The sequence below is a fragment of the Anomalospiza imberbis genome, chromosome 6 (genome assembly GCF_031753505.1).
Source record: "Anomalospiza imberbis isolate Cuckoo-Finch-1a 21T00152 chromosome 6, ASM3175350v1, whole genome shotgun sequence".
Lineage (NCBI taxonomy): Eukaryota > Metazoa > Chordata > Aves > Passeriformes > Viduidae > Anomalospiza > Anomalospiza imberbis.
In genome coordinates this window covers 8,340,662-8,364,185 of record NC_089686.1, presented here as the reverse complement: position 1 = coordinate 8,364,185, position 23,524 = coordinate 8,340,662, and the positions used below count along the sequence as shown (strand labels likewise).

The 23,524-nt window shown below is 42.5% G+C and overlaps 1 protein-coding gene across 4 annotated transcripts; it reads right to left on the bottom strand.

Moving 5' to 3' along the window:
- Nucleotides 1-3,290: 3,290 nt before the first annotated feature.
- Nucleotides 3,291-17,606, bottom strand: LOC137475196 (SERTA domain-containing protein 2-like). 4 transcript variants are annotated; one of them, XM_068192231.1, is made up of 4 exons: nucleotides 17,450-17,595; nucleotides 15,522-15,620; nucleotides 14,413-14,531; nucleotides 3,291-6,855 (listed from the first exon to the last, which is right to left on the bottom strand). In XM_068192231.1, the coding sequence occupies exon 4, from the start codon at nucleotides 6,849-6,851 to the stop codon at nucleotides 6,000-6,002; it is 852 nt and encodes a 283-aa protein (XP_068048332.1). In that variant the 5' UTR covers nucleotides 6,852-6,855; nucleotides 14,413-14,531; nucleotides 15,522-15,620; nucleotides 17,450-17,595; the 3' UTR covers nucleotides 3,291-5,999. The 4 variants fall into 4 exon arrangements, with proteins under 4 accessions (XP_068048332.1, XP_068048334.1, XP_068048333.1 ...); XM_068192233.1 differs by lacking the exon at nucleotides 17,450-17,595 and adding an exon at nucleotides 15,819-16,347; XM_068192232.1 differs by lacking the exon at nucleotides 15,522-15,620 and having other exon boundaries at nucleotides 17,450-17,606.
- Between the last annotated feature and the right edge of the window lie 5,918 nt (nucleotides 17,607-23,524).

The window sequence follows — 23,524 nt, the reverse complement described above, 5'->3', positions numbered from 1 at the left end:
GTGATTAAATTCAGCTTCGAGGTTGGGCAGTTCTGGTAACCCTCCAGCCCCCATGGGTATTTGGACACGACCGGCACATTTGGGGGTACCCACAAAGACAAAACTGGACTCTCTCAATTGACAAAAGATCAGGGGAACAAACCAAAGCGCAGCCAACCATTTTCAGGCACATTTCATAGCAATGAATGAATTCAGAATTCAGCCTCGCCTTCCGTGGTGATGTTGGGAAACGAGGGGTGCCGGAAGCGCCTCTGACGCATTCTGCACAAGCGGTGGCCGCTCTTTCCGTGAGTCATTTCCTCGTTCTGCTGTCCCTGGCAGCCAGCCCGGGGTGCCAGCACACGCCGTGTCCCCAAAGGCACGGCTGCACCAGAGGCACCCGGTGTCTGTGCTCTGGAAGTGGCACGCAGAGGAAATGTCACTCTGTACCTCAGCACGTTTTAAGCTACACGTTTCACCGTTTCTAATCTTAGTTACGAGTGCTCAGCTGTGAACTCCTGAGTTTTGATGAACTGAACATGTTACTGTACTCAGTGTTTGTGGAAAGCAAACACTGCAGACTTCTGACATTTGCTTAGGATTTTTAAAAGGTGACAAGGAGAGCAAGGCAGGAGTTCTGGACAGCAGCACTAGACAGGAATGCCTCTTTCTTCTGCTGGGATTAGAGGGAAAATATACCCACAGAACAAAGTTTTACAAAGTTCCAATCAGCAGTGTAACTACTGAAATGCTTCCTTTGTGGAAGGAACGCTGTAAACATTCTTCAGACAAAACCCCCTCAAACCATCTTCATTGTGAAAGACTGAAAATTTGACAATGCATATTCTAAAATGTGGAATTTAATTAATTATAAGAATTTTTAAAAGAGTCAAGAAAAAGAGGGGAGACAGACAGACTCCAGGATGATTTCTAACCATACTATAAGCCCACCATTGGTTGCTAATGCAGAGGCTGGAATGAAAAACAAATAATAAAAAAAAATTTTTGTAAAGATTTTTTTTTTTCAAAATGCAAGGTCATTGCAGGATTTAAAAGCACTCTGGTGTTTATTAATGATGAAAATTAGCTTTAATAGTTTAAAAAATGGGACTTCCTGGAGTATGCCTACTCCAATTAAGACAGCAAAGGGAATTGGGCTAAAACTGAGCCACCTGCAAATTAGTTGTGAACTCCCAAATTTCCCTGTGGATCCAAGTTTAACTTTCCATATCCACTCTGGAAGATTCAAAAGAGAAAAAGTTTTTGCTCCTTCTACTGAAATATATCTGAGAACCTCCTAAATTTCTTCCCACAGCACAGCTTGGATGCCAGAGCACAACCAGCTCGGCTTAGTGCTCTGCTGGGTGGGATAAGCAGGCCCTGATGAGGGAAAAATGTATGGAATGAAGTTGCAACATTTTTTTCTTTTTTCAGTCAAGGCAAGATGTCTGTGAATGCTGGGCAAATCCTGAAATGCCAAAAATCCTCCAGCTTCCCCAAACATCTACTTTGTTAACACACACTTCTATAGACACCCTTCTGCATCTTCAGAGCTCAATGCCTCACTTCTAACATTGATTTTGAGCAGCTCAAAAAATTAGTTTTGCTGCTAATTTATAACTGATCTTCCTCACAGAACTTATGGAAAGGTCATTTAATTTTGTGTATTTTACTGTAGCTTGTGCTGGAAAATTTGTCTTTTAAAGTGTCCCTTGCAGCACAGAGATTGCAGAGCTGGACAGAGCACTGCGGGTAGCACCCAGCCCTCCCCAGCCAGCTGTTTGAAGCAGCACTGCACTGAGCTCTGCTGCTCTGAATGCTTTTAAGTTCAGATCTTTCAGCGTGGCTAAAATCGATGCAAGTGTATGAAAGCCTACACCACTGAAAGCTTCAAAAATATTTTCTTAAAACACTGAACTGCAGCACACCCTCGAAAGGCAGTGCTGTCTGCTGCCACAGGCACAGGCTCAGCTCTGTGCTGCAGCATCCATAGCAGCTTCCTCAGGAATGAGTCACTCCAAGAGCTGATGGTGGTCATACCACCAGGTTTCTATGCAGTTCCTTCTAGACCTGTGCTTTTCACACTGTGGTCAGCAGGCTCCATGACAAAATGAAGTCTGTGAGCAGCAGCCAGTGCAGTCTCATCAGTGAAAGTTGTGCCTCAATCTGTATTATATGTTTTTTCCCTTAAAATTGAGGGAACTTGATGTAATTCTTAAAATGGCATATAAAGAGGTTTGTCTCTATTTAAACACCTAAAAATGAGGGGAAGTGACAATTCTGCCTCAATTCAAACCTTCAAAGTTCATTGCAGAAGGGTCAGGATCTCATTTTAGAGGTCTGTAACAGGAAGAGGATGGAAACCTCTAAACCCGAAGCTGCTGGTTTTATTTGTATAAGCAGCCTTTCACTAGCCCTGAGTGGCAGGGCTTTGGTCCAGCCTGACAAGCACACAGGTCTGAAGAGTCACCACTATGTGTGTCAAGGACACTTGTACGTGACACTTGCTTTGAGGCACAGCAACCCCTGAAGGGACACTGAGAACTGCAGGGGCTGGGAGCAGCTCACAGGGCACTGGAGACAAAGCCCAGAGGACAGCTCAGTGCTAAAATCCTGTGTCACCTGCTCCCAACAGGAATCCCCCCCTCCCCACTGGCTGGAAAAATGCCCTTGGTTACAAAGGGGATGTGAGAGTGTAGTGGTTTTCAGTGAAAACTAGAGCCAGAGCAAAGCTGCAGCTTAGGTATTCACAGCTGAAGTAGAGAAAACCTATGGATTGTGGTAAATGAGTGTAACATTATCAGATTCCAAATTCCAAACTGCAGACTCAGGCTCCCAAGCTGGGAGGATGAGATGCTGTGTAAGACAACGACCACTAAGCAATGGAGGAGCAAACACCATGAAAACCCCCAGACCTTATTCTTACTAATAGTCTGAATTATTACTGTTCTAGGCATAACTGCCCAGGAGTTTCAGTGTTCACAGTCCCTCTGTGGAGGCACCCAGCTCAAGCTGTGGTGCTTCCCTAAAGGAATCCATCCTTCAGGGTATGTGGAAACCTCCTGTAGAACCCTGTTATGGGGCCTGGCATGTGTAATTTCTGTACAGGTTTGTAAGGTGTTTATTATTTCTAGGGACAAAGGACGGGGGAGAAGGGGCACGTAGAGAAGGGAAAAGATACAAAGGCCTAGGGAAAACGCTGTGTCTTTGTGAGTGAAAGACCAAAGAAATGGTGGCAGGGTGCCATAGATTTTTTTTTTATGCTTTGTTTTTAAAACAGTCACAGACCGATGGCTCCAAAATACAACTGGTTTAAATGCAAAACTGTGGCTTTTATTTCCAAACATACAATAAATAGGTCCACCACAACTAGCCTCTAACTTCATTTTACATGGAAGGATTTTAAAATTAATTTGTGCATTTTTAAAAATTAAACTTCCCTTTGCACATAATTCCAAACATAACCGGACTGCATTACACACCAGCTCATGGTCTTGGCACTGTGACACAAGCAACCAATTAGAAACAGAGCTCTGTAGCCAGCACTTGTACAAAAATTGCATTTTGAATTGTTGATAAAAGATCTACCAACAATTAAATCTTTTGCTGCAGTATACAAAAAACTTTAGTACATAAATGTTGAAAAGCAAGTTGTCTTCTGTTTCTGTAGAGACTGCAAGGTAAGTGGATTTATTAAGTGTTCACTATTTGCTATATGATACAATTTTCATACCAAAATATCTTTACTGCATAGTAACATTCCATATTTTCAAATGCAAAAAGAGATTAGATGCAGTCTTTTTATTTTATCCCTCATCACTGAATTTAAAGACATTTTTAACCGCATCTCTGTTTCATCACAGTGCAGAAGGCCCTTAATAGTTCAAGGATTTATTCAATCATATTTTAATAAAAAAGTAGAGGCTGAGGAAAAGCCAGAGTAGTCTATACACAATGCACAATCTGTGTACATTCTGAAGCTGTACCTCTTCAAGAACTAGTTATACACTCTTCAAACAAATCCCTTTATCCAGCAATTCAAAATGCTTTAGATCAGAAGTTTTATATTAGAATCAATACAATATATGCATATAAATACATTTATACCCTTCAGTTGCTAAACCCAGATGGCTGCAAGGATGTGACCTGAAATGGTTCTCCATTGGCCTGGGATACCAAATTATGTCGGCAGCTAACTGTTAACCAAGAGAGTCACAGTAAAAAATTGAGATCTCTGCACAAGGTAGGTGTGCCACAGCATCAGTTAAGACTAGAAATACCAGGTGACACCCCGGCCCCTTCAACAGGGCCAGGATCTCAACTTCTGTGAGATGCAACACACAGGCAACATTTTTTCCCTCTGCCGACACTCTGTTCATAAAAAGTCTCAGCAGAACAACAACAACCCAAAAAATACAACAAACCAAAGCGAAGGTTTTACAACTGCAAGTTTCCAAGACAGGTGCTGCAGCTTTCAAGAACAAAGTAAAAGTTTTATAATTAAAAAAAGAAGGGAAAAAAAAAACCCAACAAAATCCAAACCAAAAAGCAATGTGCAAGTGTGAAACTCAGAAGACGATAGCAGGGATCGATCGAGACCTCGGTTCAGGCTGAAACACAGAACCCAAACTGCCTGATGGAAAACCAGTTCTCACTGCAAATCTCATCTCCAGCTGAGCAGGATGTTTGTGTATCTGCATAAAAACACCCCTGCACCACCCAGGACAGCCTGGGGCAGCAGCTCCGGGTTTCAAAGCCCAGGTGGCCTCAGCCCCTGGGAGGGACAGAGCCACCAGCACTGGCTCCCCACAGCCCCCCGGGTGCTCCAGGGCTGTCACAGCAGTGGGGGATGTGTTCTCAGTGTTCTCAGCTTGGCTTCTCAAAGGATGCAGAAATGTTGGCCGAGTATCCTCCAAAGGTGCTAGAGGTTTTAAGTTTGAAGCGTTTCTTCCCACAATGCCAGGTATACAAATGTTTATCTCTTTAAATAATATTGCACATAAAAATCATCTTAAAATTTGTAGTGAAAACAGGGTTGAAGGACAGTGTTTTCCAAAAGAGAATAAAAAGCTACCTGTACATAGTAAATTTTAATTTAAAGAACGCCAAGATTATTCAAAATCTAAGCACATAATACTGACAGAAAAATGTTAAATTGCACAATCTACATATAAATTAATTTGTAAATACTTAAAAGTTTTTAAACATTGAATACCCTTGATTTCACAAATCAGCTAGGTCACTGTCAAAGGATCAACTTAATGAGTTAGAAGTACTTTCCCCCAGAAAGAAACAGAAACAAAAAGATTTGCAGTCTCAGATGAAGCACTGGAAAGAGTTAAAGCATTTCAGCTCAGAGGTAGTGCTAAACACATCCAACTAGAAGTCCATTATATTTGAACTATGATGAAATAACGTAGTAAAATGTAGAAAGACTATAAAATTTACAAAAATAAATAGTTCTGAATGCTTTAGAAAATGCAAGAGACTTTGTTGGTAAGTGTCTTGATCTGCTTTTCTGACCAAAAGAAAGCAAAGCATGTCTCATTTTTAAAATATACCCATCTCTAAGAACGTGTCTACAATCCACACAATCTAACTCTGCAACTTGACAGATGCCAGCTTGGCATAGACTTTGATATTAAAAATAAAGTGGAGGCTTTGTAAAAGATCACCTCATAAGAAATTTGCTTTGCATGTAAATTCTTCTGTCAAATTAAAAATTGCACATAAAAAAGTTTATTGAAAGAGGCATGAGGGGTGATGAGGGTATGTGCCCATTGTTCTACATACACCCTGGAAGGAAAATGATGATTGCACAGTTCTGATAAATAATTTTTCTTTTTTAAAATCTGCCACTTTTTTGGTTTGTAAGTTTTGGAATTGGTTAGAAAATTCTACTATGGACAAATTATTATTTAGTTTGCTTTTTAAAGAATTCTTTACAACTATTCCAGTGGCTTTTATCCTGAAACCAAATGCAAGTGGCAGTCTAAAAGTATCTTTGGGTAAAACAAGTATCAGGATCCAACGAGAATTTCCATGATGTGGTCCAACTCACTCAGATCTGTTCTACATATCTGAATGTTGTTTGCTGAAGAAGAATTACAAGATGGGAAGGTTTTCAATGGTTCTTCTGTAGCAAGAGATGGTGATCTGGGCGGCATCAGGGGAGGGCAACAGAAGTCTGAATCATACATTGAAGTGTCAATATCTTCAAAAATGTCATCTATTGCCAAATCCTTCAAGTAACTGGTTGAATTTGAAATCTCAAAGGAACCAAACACACATTCAGATCCCTTCAAATCTTGTCTGTCATCTTCTAGTTTCAGACCAGTATTTTCTGGAAACTTTGGCTGGTCATCTCCAGTAGGAACCAGACAAGTAGGTGGGCTGATATCTTCTACAAAGTCTAAATCCTTCAGAATAGATGAAATAGCAGATGACATGTCGTCGTCTGAAACGATCAGCAGGCTGTTTTCAATCGGGTCTTCTACAGACCGCAGGTCACAGCAGTGAGACTCTTGCTGACCAACACCTGAAGGCAACTGAAGGGAAATCCCAGGTGACTCCATCCCTGTGTAGCCGTGAGAAGCAGGAGCAATGCCAGGGCAGATATTCACTGGCTGCTGGCTGCTCTCTTGTCTCATCTCCTCCTGAATCTGCCGCACGGTGTTGGCGATGAGCACGGAGCGGTGCAGGTTGGGCTCCACCAGCATTTTGTACGTCTGTAACTTGGTGAGGCACATGTTGAGCACCAGCTGCCTCTTGAGCGGGTAGGGCAGACCTCGACTGGAATCAAAGGCACTCGAGAGACCAGCCATGCTCTCCTCATAGTCACTCAGCTTGCGCTTTAGGCCTCTCCCCAACATGAACCTGCAAGACAAAAATCCTGAATTAACCCTGGGCAGGCCCAACAGACAATTCTGAAAACCCTGTAGTGTACAAGTTATTGGTTAGCTGAGACTTTTGATGTCACAGAACATCAAGAGATAGAAAGAAATCCAAAACAGTGGTACTTCCTTTGAAAATATGCACTTTCCAGCTATACTGTTTCACAGCAACCTTTTTCCTAAACAGAAAACATGGAAGAAGTATACTAACTCTTTTTTTAAAAAGCTATATACTTCTAAGTTTATCTGACTGTCCACATGAAATAAAATAGATGCTTGTATTAAGGATCAAACAATTCTAACGAATATTTCATCATTTCAATTTTAGCATTCATTCTTCGGTACAGCAGATAAGATTTCAAGCTAGTTTTCAACACACATTTTGATCTCATTAAAGCCATTCTAATGTCTTGCTCAGTATCTCTGAGAACATACACAGAATTCTATGTAGAGCTGATTGTTCTCTTTTTTTTCTTTGGTGACCCAAAACTGTTTTACAGCAAGACCAACAGCAGGGCCTCCCATGAGATCCTTAGATCCACTCCACGGCTTGGTAGTTTGGTTAAATGTGGGAGGAAATCTGGCTGGGCCACGGAGCTCACAGAGAGACAATGGGTTCACAACCTGCTACTGACTTCACACTAGGAACATCAGGCGGGAAGCTATCAAACAGCATTTTAAAAGTGACCGATTTTGGTAAAATTTTTAGGAAAAAAATAGAATTTAGTTGCTTTCATTCCGCTTTGTGTGCTCTTGCACTGAAATACAGTAGGTCTAGAACAATGTGGTAAAAAATCCCGTACACACAGATCTAAAATATAAGTGAGCTAAACAAATACCTGCTTGGGTACTTTGCAATTACCATCCCAAGTCTAAAGAGTTTTATAAGGGACAACAAGCCCTATGCAATCACTCATATAAACACAGAAAACGAGTACACTCTGCACAGAAAGCACTAGTAAAAATCTTAGTTACACACATCCTAAAGTGTCCACAAATACAGACACCTTGTTCCCAAACTATTAAAAAAAATTAAGCAATCATAAATTAGACACAAGCGGCAGATGAGGGGCAGATCCTTCACGCACAATGATCCAAACCCTGCATGCTGCTGAGGGCCTCCCAACTTCCTTTTCATGTGAGCACTGGATGCTGCCAGCAATAGCTCAGCTGATGGCCGCAGCTGCCAGCTGCTAGCCTGTTGCTAGACTTTTGGGGACAAGGAGAAGGCAGCAGGATAAAGCCTCTTTTACTTTCAGGATTTCTCCAGATTTGCAGGGCTCCATGACTACATCCATCTGCCCAGACAAGGCTGTTGGAGAACTCGGCTCCTCTGGAGGAACAGAAAGAAAGCAAGCAGTGCATCCTCCTCAGCAAGACACATGAGAGAAAACAGATAGCTGCTACAAGACTTTAGGTGTCAGACTTCTCACCAGTCGACACTTTTTTTTAAAAGGACATATCAGAATGAAATTCAACTTGTCCTAGGACTGCATTTTTACTTAGCAGGGAGTAGACTGGTCTATTTCCGTTCATTAACATAGTCACTCTTGAAACAGCAACAAACTTTAGTTACTTGTAATCTTACCACTTCTGCAACTTTTTAACTTTGCGACTCTGTTTTTCTCCAAAGTTTACTGCTAAAGTGCCATGGCACCAGCTGAATTTCTTTAAAAACCAGAAGGTGTCTGGAAGTGGTGTACCTGTTCACCTGGGTCATCATCCTACACTGATGATGCATCACTCTCCCTCTCCAGCATGCCATTAAGGGCAAACAGACCCAGCCAGTACCAAACACTCCAACACAACAAAATCAGAACAAATCTGGATACAAAGTTTAGGCACAAAATATAAAAGTATTCTGGGGAGGCAGTGTGTGTGTGTCAAGGATCCTCAAACTACTGACAATACTGTCAGTAACTGCTAATTTTTGACACAATCTATGGAAAATCACATTTATGCAGGACAAGTAGACTGCAGCTAAATATACCAACTCTCGCTGTGAAAACAATAATTTATGCAAATCATAAACTCACAATAAAATTCTGAACGCTCCATTTCAAGAAGCATTTAAGTGTTGTGTACTACCTCAAGCATTACCTCACAGCATCACTCTAAGAACAAAAATTATGCATCAAAACAGCTGTTTTTTCACTAAGCACCATCATTCCCATACACTGCATGCTAGTGGGGTTTGTTTGGTTTTCTCTCAATTAATTAAGCAGACCAAAATTTACACCCATAAGGGAATGAAGATATGACCACACAGAAAACAGCAATTCTGACATATCATACATTCAGAATGGTTTTGATAATTTACTGCTTTTAATATTTTTTTAAAATACACATTTATACTTTGTTAGACACACAGGACATACTATTCTTATCTCTTTGAATTATAAAAATGATGTCAATTCCTAACATCTCAAAAATGTGCTAGTATTTAAATTCTGTAAGCAAGCTTAAAGAGCAAGCAGACTATGATATGCAAGGACGTATAATTTCACAGAAACAACTTAATATGTTTTACTTTTCAATTCAATCTGTAGTATCGTTAGACTGAATACTTCATGCTCATATAGGCAGACACCCCTCTTTTCATACCTCAAATTTCCTTCATAAAATTTGTCCCAGAGCATTTTAGAAATATGTAACAATGCTTGAGCATGACAGCACTTGACTATAAAAATGAAGTGCAAGAAACACTATTTGCTCCAACTTCAAAATGTTTCTATTTAACATACTCCCCACTCCCAAGATGTGTTTTTAAAAAAAAAAAAATAGTACTACCCTACATTTTAGAAATTCCATCTAACATTGATTTATTTCCTAACAGGAAGGATCCCCTACTCTCCCTCCAGGAGCTAGATGACATCAGAGGTTACACAAAAATTTGGAAAAGGCTATATAAAAACCAGAGTACCATTGGTACAGTGGATTTAAAAATGACTAGTGTCATGGTTGCTACAGGAGACATTAAATTTCAGTTCTTGTCAAACCCACTCAGCTGCTGACCTACAAAAGACACAAAGCCCCTTTGTTAGCAGCTAATCTACATTTTATCAGGCCTTTTGCTTTACTTTCTAACACAAGAATTCTGATGGGATCAGATCCTTAACAAACAACTGTATATTTTCTAAGTAGCTTGTTCTTCTGTAGCACTGCGATTGACACCTCACCCCAAACCCAAAATTCAGCCAGTAGCTCTCTTTCAGAGCATTGCTTTGCAGCAGAAGATGCTGATGGCATTATTTAATTAGGCAATGCTTATTCCACTTCAATTTCTGGTAGTAAGGCAAACATGCAGCCGTGCACACACAAACCCCCAGTTGGCTGCTCAGACCAGGAGCAGTGTCAGCCCTCCCATCAGCTGACCCGAGGGCACAGCCAGCTCAGAGCAGCACAATCTGGGCACACGAAAGCACAGTCTCCAGAAACTGCACTCTCCTTACTCCAGCCTAATTCCAGGAACCTACTCACATCTCAAAAAACTGGGTCAACTAACAGGATTTTGGGATGTGCCAATCTGATAACTCTGTAATTTGTAGTTAATAAACTGAATAAAAATAAAAAGTTTATGCCAACTTCAAATGTGAGGTCTCCACACAGATGTTCAACTATAAAAGCAGCAAGCTCTAAGTCACCCTTTTCTTGAACTTGAAAAAGTTCCACAACAAAAATTTTTCTTATGTTCAGATGACCTATTTTAAAATCTTTTGTCATAAAAAAAAAACAAACAATGAGGAGCAATACATCTCAACTTTTTTCCTGGCATCTTCTCATCCTCTCTCATTATAGTAATGCAAACTGAGCCACGGGCCATTTATGGCAGAATGCTTTTTTAATTAAAATAATTTTTCAGATATAGAGAAAAGGAAGCAAAGTGAACTCAGAATTCGGGAGTGCCAAACTCTATTCACATCACTGAACTACAATGGAGTCTGTGTAGAAATTCTGCCCTGACACCATGTTCCTCAGTTCCTTCCAGTCCTCCATGGAGGACATTTCATTGCAACTCCTCCCTGCTAAGATGGGAAGAAGCATCCAAGCACTGTAACCCTACACCATACCAGGGTTTGAAAAAACTTGGGAGGGAAGAAGCACGTCTCTGGTTGGCAAATCCACACAATACCAAACAAACAGGCCTGGTCAGGGTGCAGTTACTGAGAAGAAACATTCCAGGCTACCAAGAAAAATTCACATTGCGACGTGTGGTGGACAATACAGAGCCCGTGCCACCATTTCAGCTCCATCTGTCACACGGTCTGACAGTGCAGCTGCCACTGACACATGGCTGAGAAGTACAGCTGGGAACACTCTCAAGGAATAATGCAACATGTGAAAACCCTCAATTACTTCTATCTGGGCAAACTACTATTAAAAACTTTTTTTGGAATATAAGGGAGAACTAAAGAGAAAAGTTAAACAATGTTTAGAACTAAGGACCTCACAGAGCTTTAATTTTCAGCAGAGAAGAGCTTCAAAAATAATGAGTGTATCAAACACAACTGCCACAGTTAGTACTGTCTGAATATGAACTTTTCATGCCCAAAACAAGCACTGCATTGAAGTACGCAACAGTTATTTATTTACCACTAAATATGTTTAAATAGCAAGATCATCAATAAAGTACCTGGCCTTCACTATCCAGGTAAAGATAACTGAATCCATAGTGGTTCCTTTTGGCTTTCCTTTTTAGAGTATTATTAAATTCAAACTTGCTTGATCCTTTCTGTACAGCCACACTGCTGTATTTTTCAGCCCAAGATTGTCTCAAAGTGAAATGCTACTTTTTTTTTAAAGGACAAAAATACCAGCTTTGCAGGTGTGTAAGCACCTCATGAGTGAAAGCTGCCTGTCCAGTTTGCAGTAATGTAACTTATGCGTTAAAATCAAAATTAAGAGACTCCTTGCTATTGTAATTTGGGCAATTCCCTTTCAAAGTCTCCTTTGTCTCGTAACTGTGGAACCCATGTAAGAGTAAAGACAAACTCTCTGGGCTGTAGACCTGTGTTAGTGACTGACCAAGGCTGGCTGATAACCTGGTGCTCTGCTCACCCCTCTCTTCATGGACACATCTCACAAGCACACATGTATCTGCAGGAAGTGCAAAGGAAGACAAACACCCCAACAGTTAGGGCTGTTCCCCAGAATTACTTGATGTATGCTGTACACTATTTTTAATGATAATCCTTCCCCTACCTGACAGACATTTTTAGGCAACACAACTTCACAAGCAGTTTTAATTAAGTGCTGGACTGGCTATTGGCTTGTATTTCACGTAGAAGAAAGTTACCAGGGAAATGGAAAGGCTGAAGGTGCAGTAACAGACACAGCACAAATCCCTTCCTCCCATCCAGGCTTAGGGCTGATCACTTGGACATGCCTTACATAACAGTGTAAGCTGTCAGAGCACACAGAACATCTCTGATCTGGGGTCCCCAGCAAGTGCTGGACATCCCCTCCCCACACTACATCTTGGCTGTTACCCTGAGCAAGTGAGGGAAGGACTAAATACCTTAGGAAACACCAAGTGAAAAAAAGTTTAGACCTGAAGATACTTCCAACTATACAAAAGTGTGTTTAATTCCATTGCCTCCCCACCCCCCCTTAGCCCTGCCCCAGTTTAGCCAAGATGAGTAACTGCTGGAGAAGGCACAAGTGACTAAAAGTGTGCATACAGGGAGGAGTGCAGTCCTACCAGCTTACTCCCATACCTAAAGTCCTATGCAACAACTTCTTCACAGGAGTCACAAATTACCAGAAAATGGCTGCTCAAAGAAAGAAGACATTATGTCAACTTTTTGGTCAACAAATCCTGAGCTACAACACTCCCACAGTCTGGTACAAAACAAGTGGAACACAGAACCAAGATATACTGCTGTTCAGACTCAAGAAACCCCAACAAAAACAACAAACAAACCCCAAAACAAACGCACACACAACAACTCTGAAAACAAAACAGAAAAAACACCACACCTAAGGATTTCCCCACATTTTGAAAGTAAGACTAGCCTGAATAGCATTCATTAGGTACAGGAAAGGAATGAGAGGAAGACTGAGTTTAGTACAGAATTATTCTTGAATTAATAATGTTCCCACTGTCATTCACTATGTGTGGAAATAGAAAATAAACCTGTATCATACACAAATATTTTTGGAGCTGAAATTATGTTTAGGAAGCACTTGGAAGTAAATTTTACTTTGATTTAAAAGTTAGTTTGAAAACCCTCACAACAACCTGTTTATGTTATGTCTACTGGGATCTGGAAAATTCCTGCACTTAAGGACATCTTTCTAAGTTCCTTACTCCCATTTCATTTCACAAAGCACTGATAAGAGCTTTGCTTTACAAACTATGGCAGCTGAGTTTCAGAACATGGCATTTCACTCTGGAGAAGGAACTCCTCTGTTAGGATCTGTACCTTCCACAGCTAAGAGAAGTGGGTTCCAGTGCTCAGTAGAGAGAAACTTCCACCCTTAAAAAACCCCAAACTAAAGCACTATCATTCTTGTCTGTCACTTGTATACCTTGTTCCACATTTGTTAATAAAGCTCATGTGTATACTTTCAATGAGAGTGTGTTTAGCAAGGTTTTTTAGGTATTTTGGGTGGATTTTTTTTTAATGGAAGAAGGGCCTGGAATAATTAAAAGTAAGAATCAATACTAGTTGGCAAAAGCTAATACATAATCAAGAGTTACTAAACCTAGAAACTCCCATAGTAAAACTAAACTATAATTAAATGAGAACGTAAGACTCATAAAGGAAACAAGAAAAACCAAACCACCATGGTTCCACCAAAGCATCTCACTGGAGAGACAAAAGATCATTAGAACTGCAAATGCAATGACAGACCTCTGCACAGCTTGTTCTACTCAGCTGAGCAGCTCTCCATCCCACATTTGCTTCAAACAGAAAAACTAGATGCATTTCCCTACATAACACTAACACACGTTTTAGGGTTACACGATCTAAAAGATCTACTAATAAAGGAAGTTACAGCTCATTAAATATTAAAAATTGGCATGCCCATACTTTAACAGAAAAAAATTGACCATTAACAGTAAAAGCAAACAAGAAAAAAAAGCACTCTTTTCCCGATAGAAGACTGTGCATTTATTATTTCACTAACCAAATCAGTAATCATTGAATTTTCTCTTGTAGTACACAACTGTACTTGAGTATCCAAAGTGCCACCTTCTCACAAGACAAAACTGCAACACTCAATTTTAGCAGCTGAAGAGTGGATCTTACCATAAGATTGGAGTCTTAGTAAAGCAATTTCCAAGAAGAATGTGATCTTAAGGTATTATGCTTTATTGCATTGTAATAATTCCCCCTTATCAAGGAAAAAATATTAATGGAAATTCAGAATACTCAAACCAAAGAGCTTTTACCTTGCTTTATATTATATATCCCATTTTTAAAAGATGTATTTCAGTTTACCATTCTAATCCACATATAACATCTGTAGCCGAGTAACAGAACATGCCCTATGCACATAAGACACAATTTCATAAAAACATACAAGTAGTTACCCTTAGAAAACAGAAAGGAGTCCAGGCAGGAAGATTCTGGATTTTGCATAAAGCGTGGTCATCCAAGAGTCTTGAACTATCCCAGAGGCCAAGCCATCCACCGAGGTAGGATGATGCGACTTAAGAGGAAAAACAAAACAAAATCAGAGTATTTAATTACTATGTGGTGGCTTTTAGTTTTTTTTAACCAGAAGCATTAAGCACACAATTCAACACAACTTTTTAAATTATTTGTGGTAAATTCTATAAAAGCAGATAAATGTGGGTTAAACCGCCTAAAATTCATGAATACACTGAAATAAGATGACGTAACAGTTTTACCTGGGAACACATAAAATGTGGAAATTATCTTTCATAAATGACTACTGCAGAATGCTGATCCTCTAAGCGTTAGGCTTTAGGATAAGGACTTGCACTGCTACTTCCTCAGGTTATTGAACATCAATTTACAATGTAATCATCTCCAAAATTACATAATCAGGAGAGAGACTACCATGCAGTGTGAAGAACTACATTTCAGAATTATCCCCTAATGCTTACAGGCTGCAAAAGCAGTTAGATTTTTCTTTAATTCCCCAACTTTCCTCTTTTTCAGCATACACAAAACCAGTATGAGAAGACAGCTGACAAGGTGTCCTACGATTGTGTCTAATGTTCAGTGTGGCACCATTTCCATCAAACCCCAGATACAGCAACATCTGCAGTATGGCTAGAGACCACATGGATTAAATCATAGATTAGCTCAAGGCATTGGTAACTGGGAAATGTGAAAAGGCTGAAGTGACAGTAAACTATGGGCTAGGCTAGGAAATGTGGAGGGAATCGAATGATCCATGCTCTTGAGGTCTCACCTCCACCTGGAGAACCAAACAGTTATGAATTCCAAGAAGTAAAGCCCTCGCAGGGGCTAACAGCCTGCAGCCAGGACTGGATGTGACATGCCTGTTTGTGCACATCACACACACAGACACCTGACCAGCCTCACAAATGCACCGCAGGAGCAAGGATCAGTACTAGCTTCACAAACACAGTCCTTCGTGATCAAAAATCAAGAGTTCATACATTACTTCACAAATCTTAAAATAATACATAGTGAAAGGCAGTCTTACATTCAGACAGACGGGCAAGTAAACGCCTACAGTTCATCTTACATAGCAACTCATAGCCTGATGCTACCAAAGGGCTCCTCCGCTTACAGAACCTCGGAACTGTAAAAATGCAGTAAAACAGCAGTAAAATGCCCGTGACCTAAGCAAGCCAAATCTAACCCACAGCAACAAACACGTTAACATCTCCCTCCTCCTCCTAGAAGCTGACTTCTTTCCCAGTATAATGATATCCATGCTATCTGTAAATAAATAGGAAAAAAAAAGCCCCAATCAAAGAGACAAATGAAGATTCATAACCTATTTGCTCTCAAACAGCAGGACTTCAGATGGTCACTATTGAGGTTCATTTAAAGTGTACTTGTCAGGTCACAGGGAGAGGTGTGCAGTCACTGCATTTTCTATACACTGAATATAAAAACACACGTTTTAGAGTTTTAGGATTCTTTAATGCTAAAACAACTTCACAAAACTAACAAGCATAGTAAAATGTTGAAAAGTTTTAGATTTCAGCACCTTAGCTAAAAAACCACAAACCCAACAACATCAGAAGCACTGAATAAAAAAACAGTACTGTTACTTGTGTTTTAGAAGTCCAATATTTTGCTAGAAGGAGATGAAGTCAAGAAGTTTTCGAATTTAATTTATTAGATACTTCAAAGGATTCCTGCAGAAGTAACTGTGGAGGTTTTGACTTTTGCCCTGTATGATTTCTGGGCACACTGGGTTAAGTGTCAGGAAGAAGTACAGAAGTAAGGTTATTAGGTTTAATTTTTACAATCTGCTAGGGAAAAAAAAAAAAAAAACAAACCCAACCATAGAAGACACAGTAGTTGCAAATCACTATGAATTACATCTCTAGTGGATTACTTTTTGTCTTCCTTTGCTAGTACGTATTTCGGGGTCACTTTAGAATTTTGAGACGACAGCATCATTTCAATGTTTATAGTATTTCCCACACTGCAGTTAACTGCCTGAACTACGCAATTTTAGCCACATCAAAAATAAAGTGGAAAACTACAGCATAAGGCTTCCACCTATGCTTTTAGAAACGAGCATTCCAACACAGTTTGAAAAATTCCAGGCCTAACTAGGGCAGAAATTATTAACTGCACCTATTTGCGAGCTTAATTTGCAATATGCATAGAGACCAATCTTATGCTCCTCCAGTCCTACCCACCTGCTCGTAGCCCCGACTAACACGCGTTTACCAAGCCAAACAAAACCTGCTATTTCAAAACGTGACTGCAGCTTATACATAGTCGCAACTACCGAGCGGCAGCGATCAGGAGTGCCAGGATGGAGCCGCTGGGATCCAGGGAAAGCCCTTTCCTGCCGCCCTCCCGCAGCCGCTCCCGCGGCTCCTGCCACCATTTGGCCTTTGTGGAAGGAGTGTCGGTGCTTCCTGCGGGCGTCCCGCCCCCGCCGCGGCCGTGGGCAGCGGTAACCAGAGACAACCTTGGGCTTCCCGAGCTGCGAAAAGTTACACTCCTCCCCCTTCCTCCGCCCGGCTCGCTCAGACCCCGGCCGGGCTAATTATAACTGCGCGAACAACTTCCACCGCCGGCCGCGCTCCGGGCGCTCCCCCCGCGCCCAGCCCGCCTCCCCGGGGCCGCCGCACCCGCACCCCGGCGCCGCTGTGCCCCCGGCCCCAGCCCGGCTCCCCGGAGCCGCCGTCTCTCCGCACCGCGCCGCCCCGGGGCCCGCCGTCCGCTCCACCTGTCCCCGCTGTCCCCTCCTCTCCCACCGCACCGCCGGGTGCCCCTCCACCTCTCACCGGCAGGGCCCCCCTCCCGCACCGTCGGGGCTCCCGCCGCCCCCGCCTCGGCCTCCCGCCGTGCCCCGCCGTCACCCCGCGACCGCCGCTACCCTCCCCCTGCCCCCGGCTGCCAGCCCCGCGCCCTCCCGCCGCCTCCCGACCGGCGCCTCACCTGGGAGCAGAGGAAGCCCCGTTCCTTCGCAGCCGGCCGCGCTCCCTCCCTTCGGCGGGGCTGGGACTCGGGCCGGGAGGAGGCGGAGGCAGCGCCACCCCCGCCGGGCCCCGGCAGCCGCCGCTCCGCCCTTCCCTCCGCCCGCGGCTCCCGCGGGGGGGCGCTGCGCGCGCCGCGCGCGCCAGCTGCCCGCCCTCCCATTGGCCGGCGGCCCTTTCAACCTGCCCGGCAACCATTTTCTGACTGGCCGGCGAGCCGGGGGGCGGGGCTACACTTGGTCCCGCGGCGCCGCCCAATGAGAGAGCGGGGGGGCGGGGCCGCGCGCCGGCCTCGCCCAATGGGGACGCGGGCGCCGCCGAGACCCGCGCTCCCCGGCGCGGCGCTCCGGGCGCGGCCCCGCCCGCGCGGCCGGGATGGCGGAGCGGCCGGGCCGGCCTCCGCACCGCACCGCACCGGGCTCCGCACCGGGCTCCGCACCGCTTCACCCGTCCGTGCGGCCCCGCTTTGTGCCATGAAACCACCGCGGGGCCGCCGGCCAGCCCGCACTCAAGCCCACAACCACCCCCGTTCCCCCCCCCCCCCCCTTTTTTTTTTTGGTGTAAACTCGCAGTCCGTCTGTGACCAAAACTACCAAATTTCGGTAAAAGGCACGCCCAGGGCCTCCACAGAGCAGCGTTCCTACAACGCCCCGGTGCCAGGGCGGTTGGGAAATGAGGCGCACACGTCTCCCGACCAGCCCTAGAGCTACGTCAAACATTGCACAATTCTCCCATGAATATTCACTTGATTTTTTTTTTTCTTCAAAGATGAGGTGGTTTTAGCCATGCTCAAACCTCATATTTGCTTTTCACGGGCATTTGCGTAATCAAGTTACATTGGCACGAGTGTTTGTACAAACCAGATTTCAAAATCTGACCTTGAAGTATTCATAAAGATCGATTTTGATCCTTTGTCGAACCCTGCCATGGGTTCGTTACCTGATGCATCCCCTAAAAGCTGCTTGATCTAAACCCATCTCTGGAAGAGCCAATCTCTAGGACATTAAAACCAAACAAAACTCAAGGACATTTTGCACAGAGGGGTTCCTACACTGACAGCAAGCACAGACCAAGTTCACACACAAGGTTCCATGTCGGGCTCATAAATACTACAGAAACATTTGCAATTTTCTGGCGGAGATACACTACAACTTCGATGAAGGATCAGCTGCTTTTTGTGATTATTCAGCAAAGGAGATTTTTTCTTTTAAACCCGCAGGTCCAACAGATTTTAACCCTTGTGTCTCCTGAGGGGCACTTGTGAAGGGGTAGGAGTGTGCAATGGGGACGAAGGGCAGAGAGACAGAAAGCTGGATCTGACAAGGGGATCGTCTCTCCAGGCCGCCTCTCTCCTGCAGCACAGTGCCCCCAATTCCTCAGCCACAGCTGTGCTCTGACCTCGCTGCTGGGGGTCACAGAGCACACAAGGGGAGCGAGTGCTGCCATGAGAAGCACTAATGAATCCTTTTTGACACGCTGCCGGAGCTGTGTCACCTCCCCAAATGGCTGAGGGGTGACACCCCGACCCCCATGGTCCATCTGCTGCACCAAGTGGAAGTGCAGGACCAGTGTCAGCACTGAGGGGGAGGAGTGGGCCAAACACCTTCCCCAGATCCCTTCCTTCCCACCACAAACTGTGGCTGAAGTGGAGGAGTAACTCTGAGATGTTCAGGATTCTTCTGTCTGCTAAAGTCAACCAGGGACAACCAGGAGTATTGCACCAGGACTGACCCCTGCCATATGCTGGGGATTATCTCCAAGGAATAGACACAGGACCGGCACACAAAGGTAGCTGGTGCAGAAGGGACCGATCTGGAACGATCTGGAATCATTATGCCTAATACAGAATATAAAGGGGTAGTTTAACTAGCAGTACCACCGAAGTGTCCCCATAGCTTGAGCCAAGATTAGGTTTTGTAGTCTTGATCCCTGTTGGCCAAAAGTCTGTGACCCCTGGGCAGCCCTGCAGCACCAGTACAGTCCTGGACAATTCTCTCTCTCCAGCTCAGTGCTTGAGCCTCTGGTACAGCCATTCTCCTCCAGTCCAGACCTCCCAGAAAGACACCAACACCAGGTCACCCTGCTCTCCTCACTCTTTCTTGAGTGATTAACCTAAGGTGATCAGCTTGGATTCATAGCTTAACTCTTGAAGAAGTTCATAGAAATGACACAAAATATGGTGATGATTCACAAAGGGTTTGGTCACTTTTTTGCTTGTGTTAACAGTGGGATTCACATAAAAGAACTGGAACCTCATTTAGCTTGGCAATATTTAATGTCTCATTTGCTAGAGAAGCCATGCTTGTCTCACGCAGTGAAGAATTCAGAGGGCTGAGCTCACATATAAGGTCTTTCTTGACAAAAATCTTCCTTTAAAAGGGGCTTACATTCTCAAATGAGGTCATGTTTTAGGAGTCTAATGCTCTCCCATTTTGACTTGAACTAAGCTTGAGGCAAACAGAGGACTGTATATGATTTTTAAATGATTTAAACAGGGCCTTTCAGTATGACTATACTCACTGCAGCAGGCCAGGATGCCATTCTCACGAACAGCATTTTTGCTTTTGCAGCAAGTTTCACATAAACCAGGAAAAAACACAACCCCCAAACCAATCAAGGTCTCTATATAACTCATCTGAAAGGAACACTGGGGGTTTGCTACTTCTTCTTACCTTCGTACTCAGCATCTATTAAAAAGCACAGTTCCAGGAAGAGAAGAACTAATGAAGACTGCTTTCCTATGGATTTATGCCTGTGATTAATTACTCTGTGTCTAAGGTAAGAGCTCTAATTGAAGCTAGTCTCATGCCTGGAAACTTATGTCTCTCCCTTATCTGGATTACTGGTTATCAGTACAGAATGCTGTTTTCTTCTGGTATCTCCACACTTGGAAATATTCTAAAAATGTAGTGACTGTGAGATCTGATGGATTTGATTGAAATGAATTGGCTATTCTAAAGTGGAATGGCAGAATGATCCTGTTATGGCATCCTTCCATAGGGAAGTGAGAAAGGCAGAGCACACTGCACTAAACCCTGGCTAATTTTACCACCTCTTCTTGGTGGTAAAACCTCTGTGAACAAACTATTCCTACACTTACTCAAGTTTATTAGAAAAAGCCCGACACAAGATGGTTATTACAAAACCTAACAACACCTTACTGAATATTTCTCAGAGTAGGAAATTAGCCACTGTTCTCTTTTGTCAAAAGAATCACAATTTACAAGAAAAAGAACTTTCCCCCTATATCTTTCAAACAAAGCAGAGACAAAAAAGCAAATGACAGTACTGAGCTCCAATTTAAACAATTAACCATTCAACAATTTTGTCTTAAACGTCAGTCAGCTCACTGGACACAAAATAATCCAGTACTTTCCAAGTCTAGCCTTTCTCTCAGTAATGATTTCAAACACAGAAAAGTGAATTTGTTACAAGCACTGGGGCTTTTTTCTTTCACATATTAAACTCTTTTGGGTTTTGAGTTTTTTATCAACATATCCACTCTTCCCTTGGAAGTCCTGTTTTGTGAGCTTGCACAACTCCAGGTTGAAGTTGCATTACTTTTTCTTGATTTCCTCTCCAAATCTTGTCTGTAAATGGAACGTGAAAAATAGTATAAACTGTTTCTTTCACTGGAGTACATCCTTGCACTTCCCACTCCTTGGGAAGGTCCATGGGGACTTCCAAATACAGCATACATGGGGATACAATTTCTGTTTAATTCTGGTTTTGCAAGAAGTCATGTAATCACCTGTATCTTCTATTACTCTTCCCTAAAAAGATGACAATTGAAATTACTCAAATGTTTCCCTAGCAATGCAAAGCAGCCGCTAGCATTAGGTTTTCCTGTTGACACGTTTGTCATGCATGAACATTTACCACAATAATTCTTCAGGTCATTAACCACTCATTTTGGGGGAATGTTGGCTAAGCAAATGAATGTTGGGTTTTTTTAAGAAAGAGCTACCATACAAACTTATGAAAATCATGTCAAATAATGAAATTTTTGTATTTTTCACTAGCTTTTTTTTTTTTCCAAAAAAGCACTACAAACTAAAAAAAGCACTAAAATAAGTCTCTTTCCTGACAAATTATTCGATAGGATTTCACCTCTCCATGAAAATTCCTTGGAAAAAAAGTAGGAAAACTCGACTCTCAACTTTGCAAGAGGCACCAAGAAAAGTTCAGACAATCCTTGCAAAACCTTGTATTTGATAAGCCAGACTGACAAAAGTACGTATGTTCCCAAGATGTTTATTTCATTTCTTTGAAACTTGGTGGCTTTGTTCTCTTAGTATTAGTCGGTGTGAAATAACACTCATTTAAGAACTGATGAACAAACAAAATTTGTCATCATCAGTCATGGGGTTTTTTTGCCTATGGGACCACATCTTAGGTCTGAGACACAAGTATATTTTCACTTTGAACAGAAGTAATTTTTGAAAGCATTTTTATTTGTCTTATCATAGATGTCAGAAAGCAAATGTGTTGGGTTTTTTTCATTCTAGCTTTTGACAGCTCAATTACGTATAAGGGAATATGGAATAAGTTGCAGGACTGTAAAGCAGTCACACAAATCAATATTCTGAGACACAAAAATTCCGTAATGGTCTCGTAATTACAATATTATACTATAGTCTCAGTCAATTTACAATAATGCCTTTTAAAATGCTTACTAAAGCAGCCCAGACATACGCAAGACTTCAAAAAAGTCTACGGACAGCTTTGAGAACAGGTAATTCCTGGTGAGTCTGAAGGCTCAGCTCATGTGTGAATCCCTAACCAGCTCCAGGCTGAAACCCTTCACTGCTGTGCCTCCAAGGCAGTCTGGTCAGGACAGGTGCTTTTTAAATTCAAAGACCTCATTCTCTCTTCATTGACCAAATTTGTCTTTTAGGCAAATATAGTCTGGTCGTAGAGACAGGCGATGTCTTTTGCTAGGCAAACTCCCAGAGCTGAGGCAGAGAGAGGGGGTTAAAAGAAACCACCAAACACCACACAAACAGAGAAGCAATAAGCAGACAAGCCATTGTTACAGCAGCCTGGATCCTTGCACTTCTTGCCTTTGCAGAATGCCTGAGCTCTGATTTTCTGGCAAGGGAAAAGGAGAAAGAAAACCACAGGCACGGAAGAAGGGGACAGATACTCAGTGCTACCTGCAAAGGAAGCAGATTGGATATTAGCTGTGTGCCTGACAGTGCTTTCTTTGCTGCAAGTCTACAGCCCAGTGCCATCAGCAGACCAACAGCCTTGTCTGACACACGACATTGATGCTGTGCAAGCTCCACAACTCTCCCCTAGGAGCACAAGAGAAAAAAGACTGCTAGGAGTGGCAGCAACATCTGTCAGAAGCCTTTCCTAATTTAAGAAGTTTATTTTTTTTAAATTTCCCATTTACATGTAGAAATTAATAAAATCCCCAAAATCCCCAGCAGCAAGTATCATCTCTCACCAGTTGTAGTAACAGCTCACTAAAGAAATGAGAATAGCAGTGAGAAAATAAAGTTTCTTTTTTTTTTTTTTTTTTTTTTAACCAGGAGAAGCGAAACATGAGAAGCTGAGTTAGACTGAGACACGTTATTAAAGCAATAAGGAGAGAAGCTGATTTTACAGACTGGTCTCTGCAAATTCAGACCAGTTGTAGGCACCCAACAGTTCTGGATGGTGACTGTGCAAGTTTCAGCAATACCATTTCTTATACCTGCTGAGCCAAGATACCAGGCTTGTAAGAGCACATAAGATTTGGCATAAGTTTTAAGAATGTCATAAAACAGGATATATAGATCTGTTTAAATGCTTAACTCCACAAATGCCTACTTACCTAACAGCTTTTCTGTTAAGCCAAGTAGACTCTATAAATTGTTTTAATTAGGCACAGCTTCCTCAGTAAAGGAATGCACTGAGCTAGATGCTTTTTACAGTAGTATAGAGTTATAAATACACACATGTGCATTTGACATACACAGTTTAACAGTTATGAACAAGTTATACTGATTCCTATCTGTAACATGTAGACTGATGCACACTAAGGAGGTGG

Bases quoted from the DNA above. Each gene is read 5' to 3' on its own strand.
- LOC137475196 (XM_068192232.1), bottom strand. From the start codon at position 6,851: ATGTTGGGGAGAGGCCTAAAGCGCAAGCTGAGTGACTATGAGGAGAGC.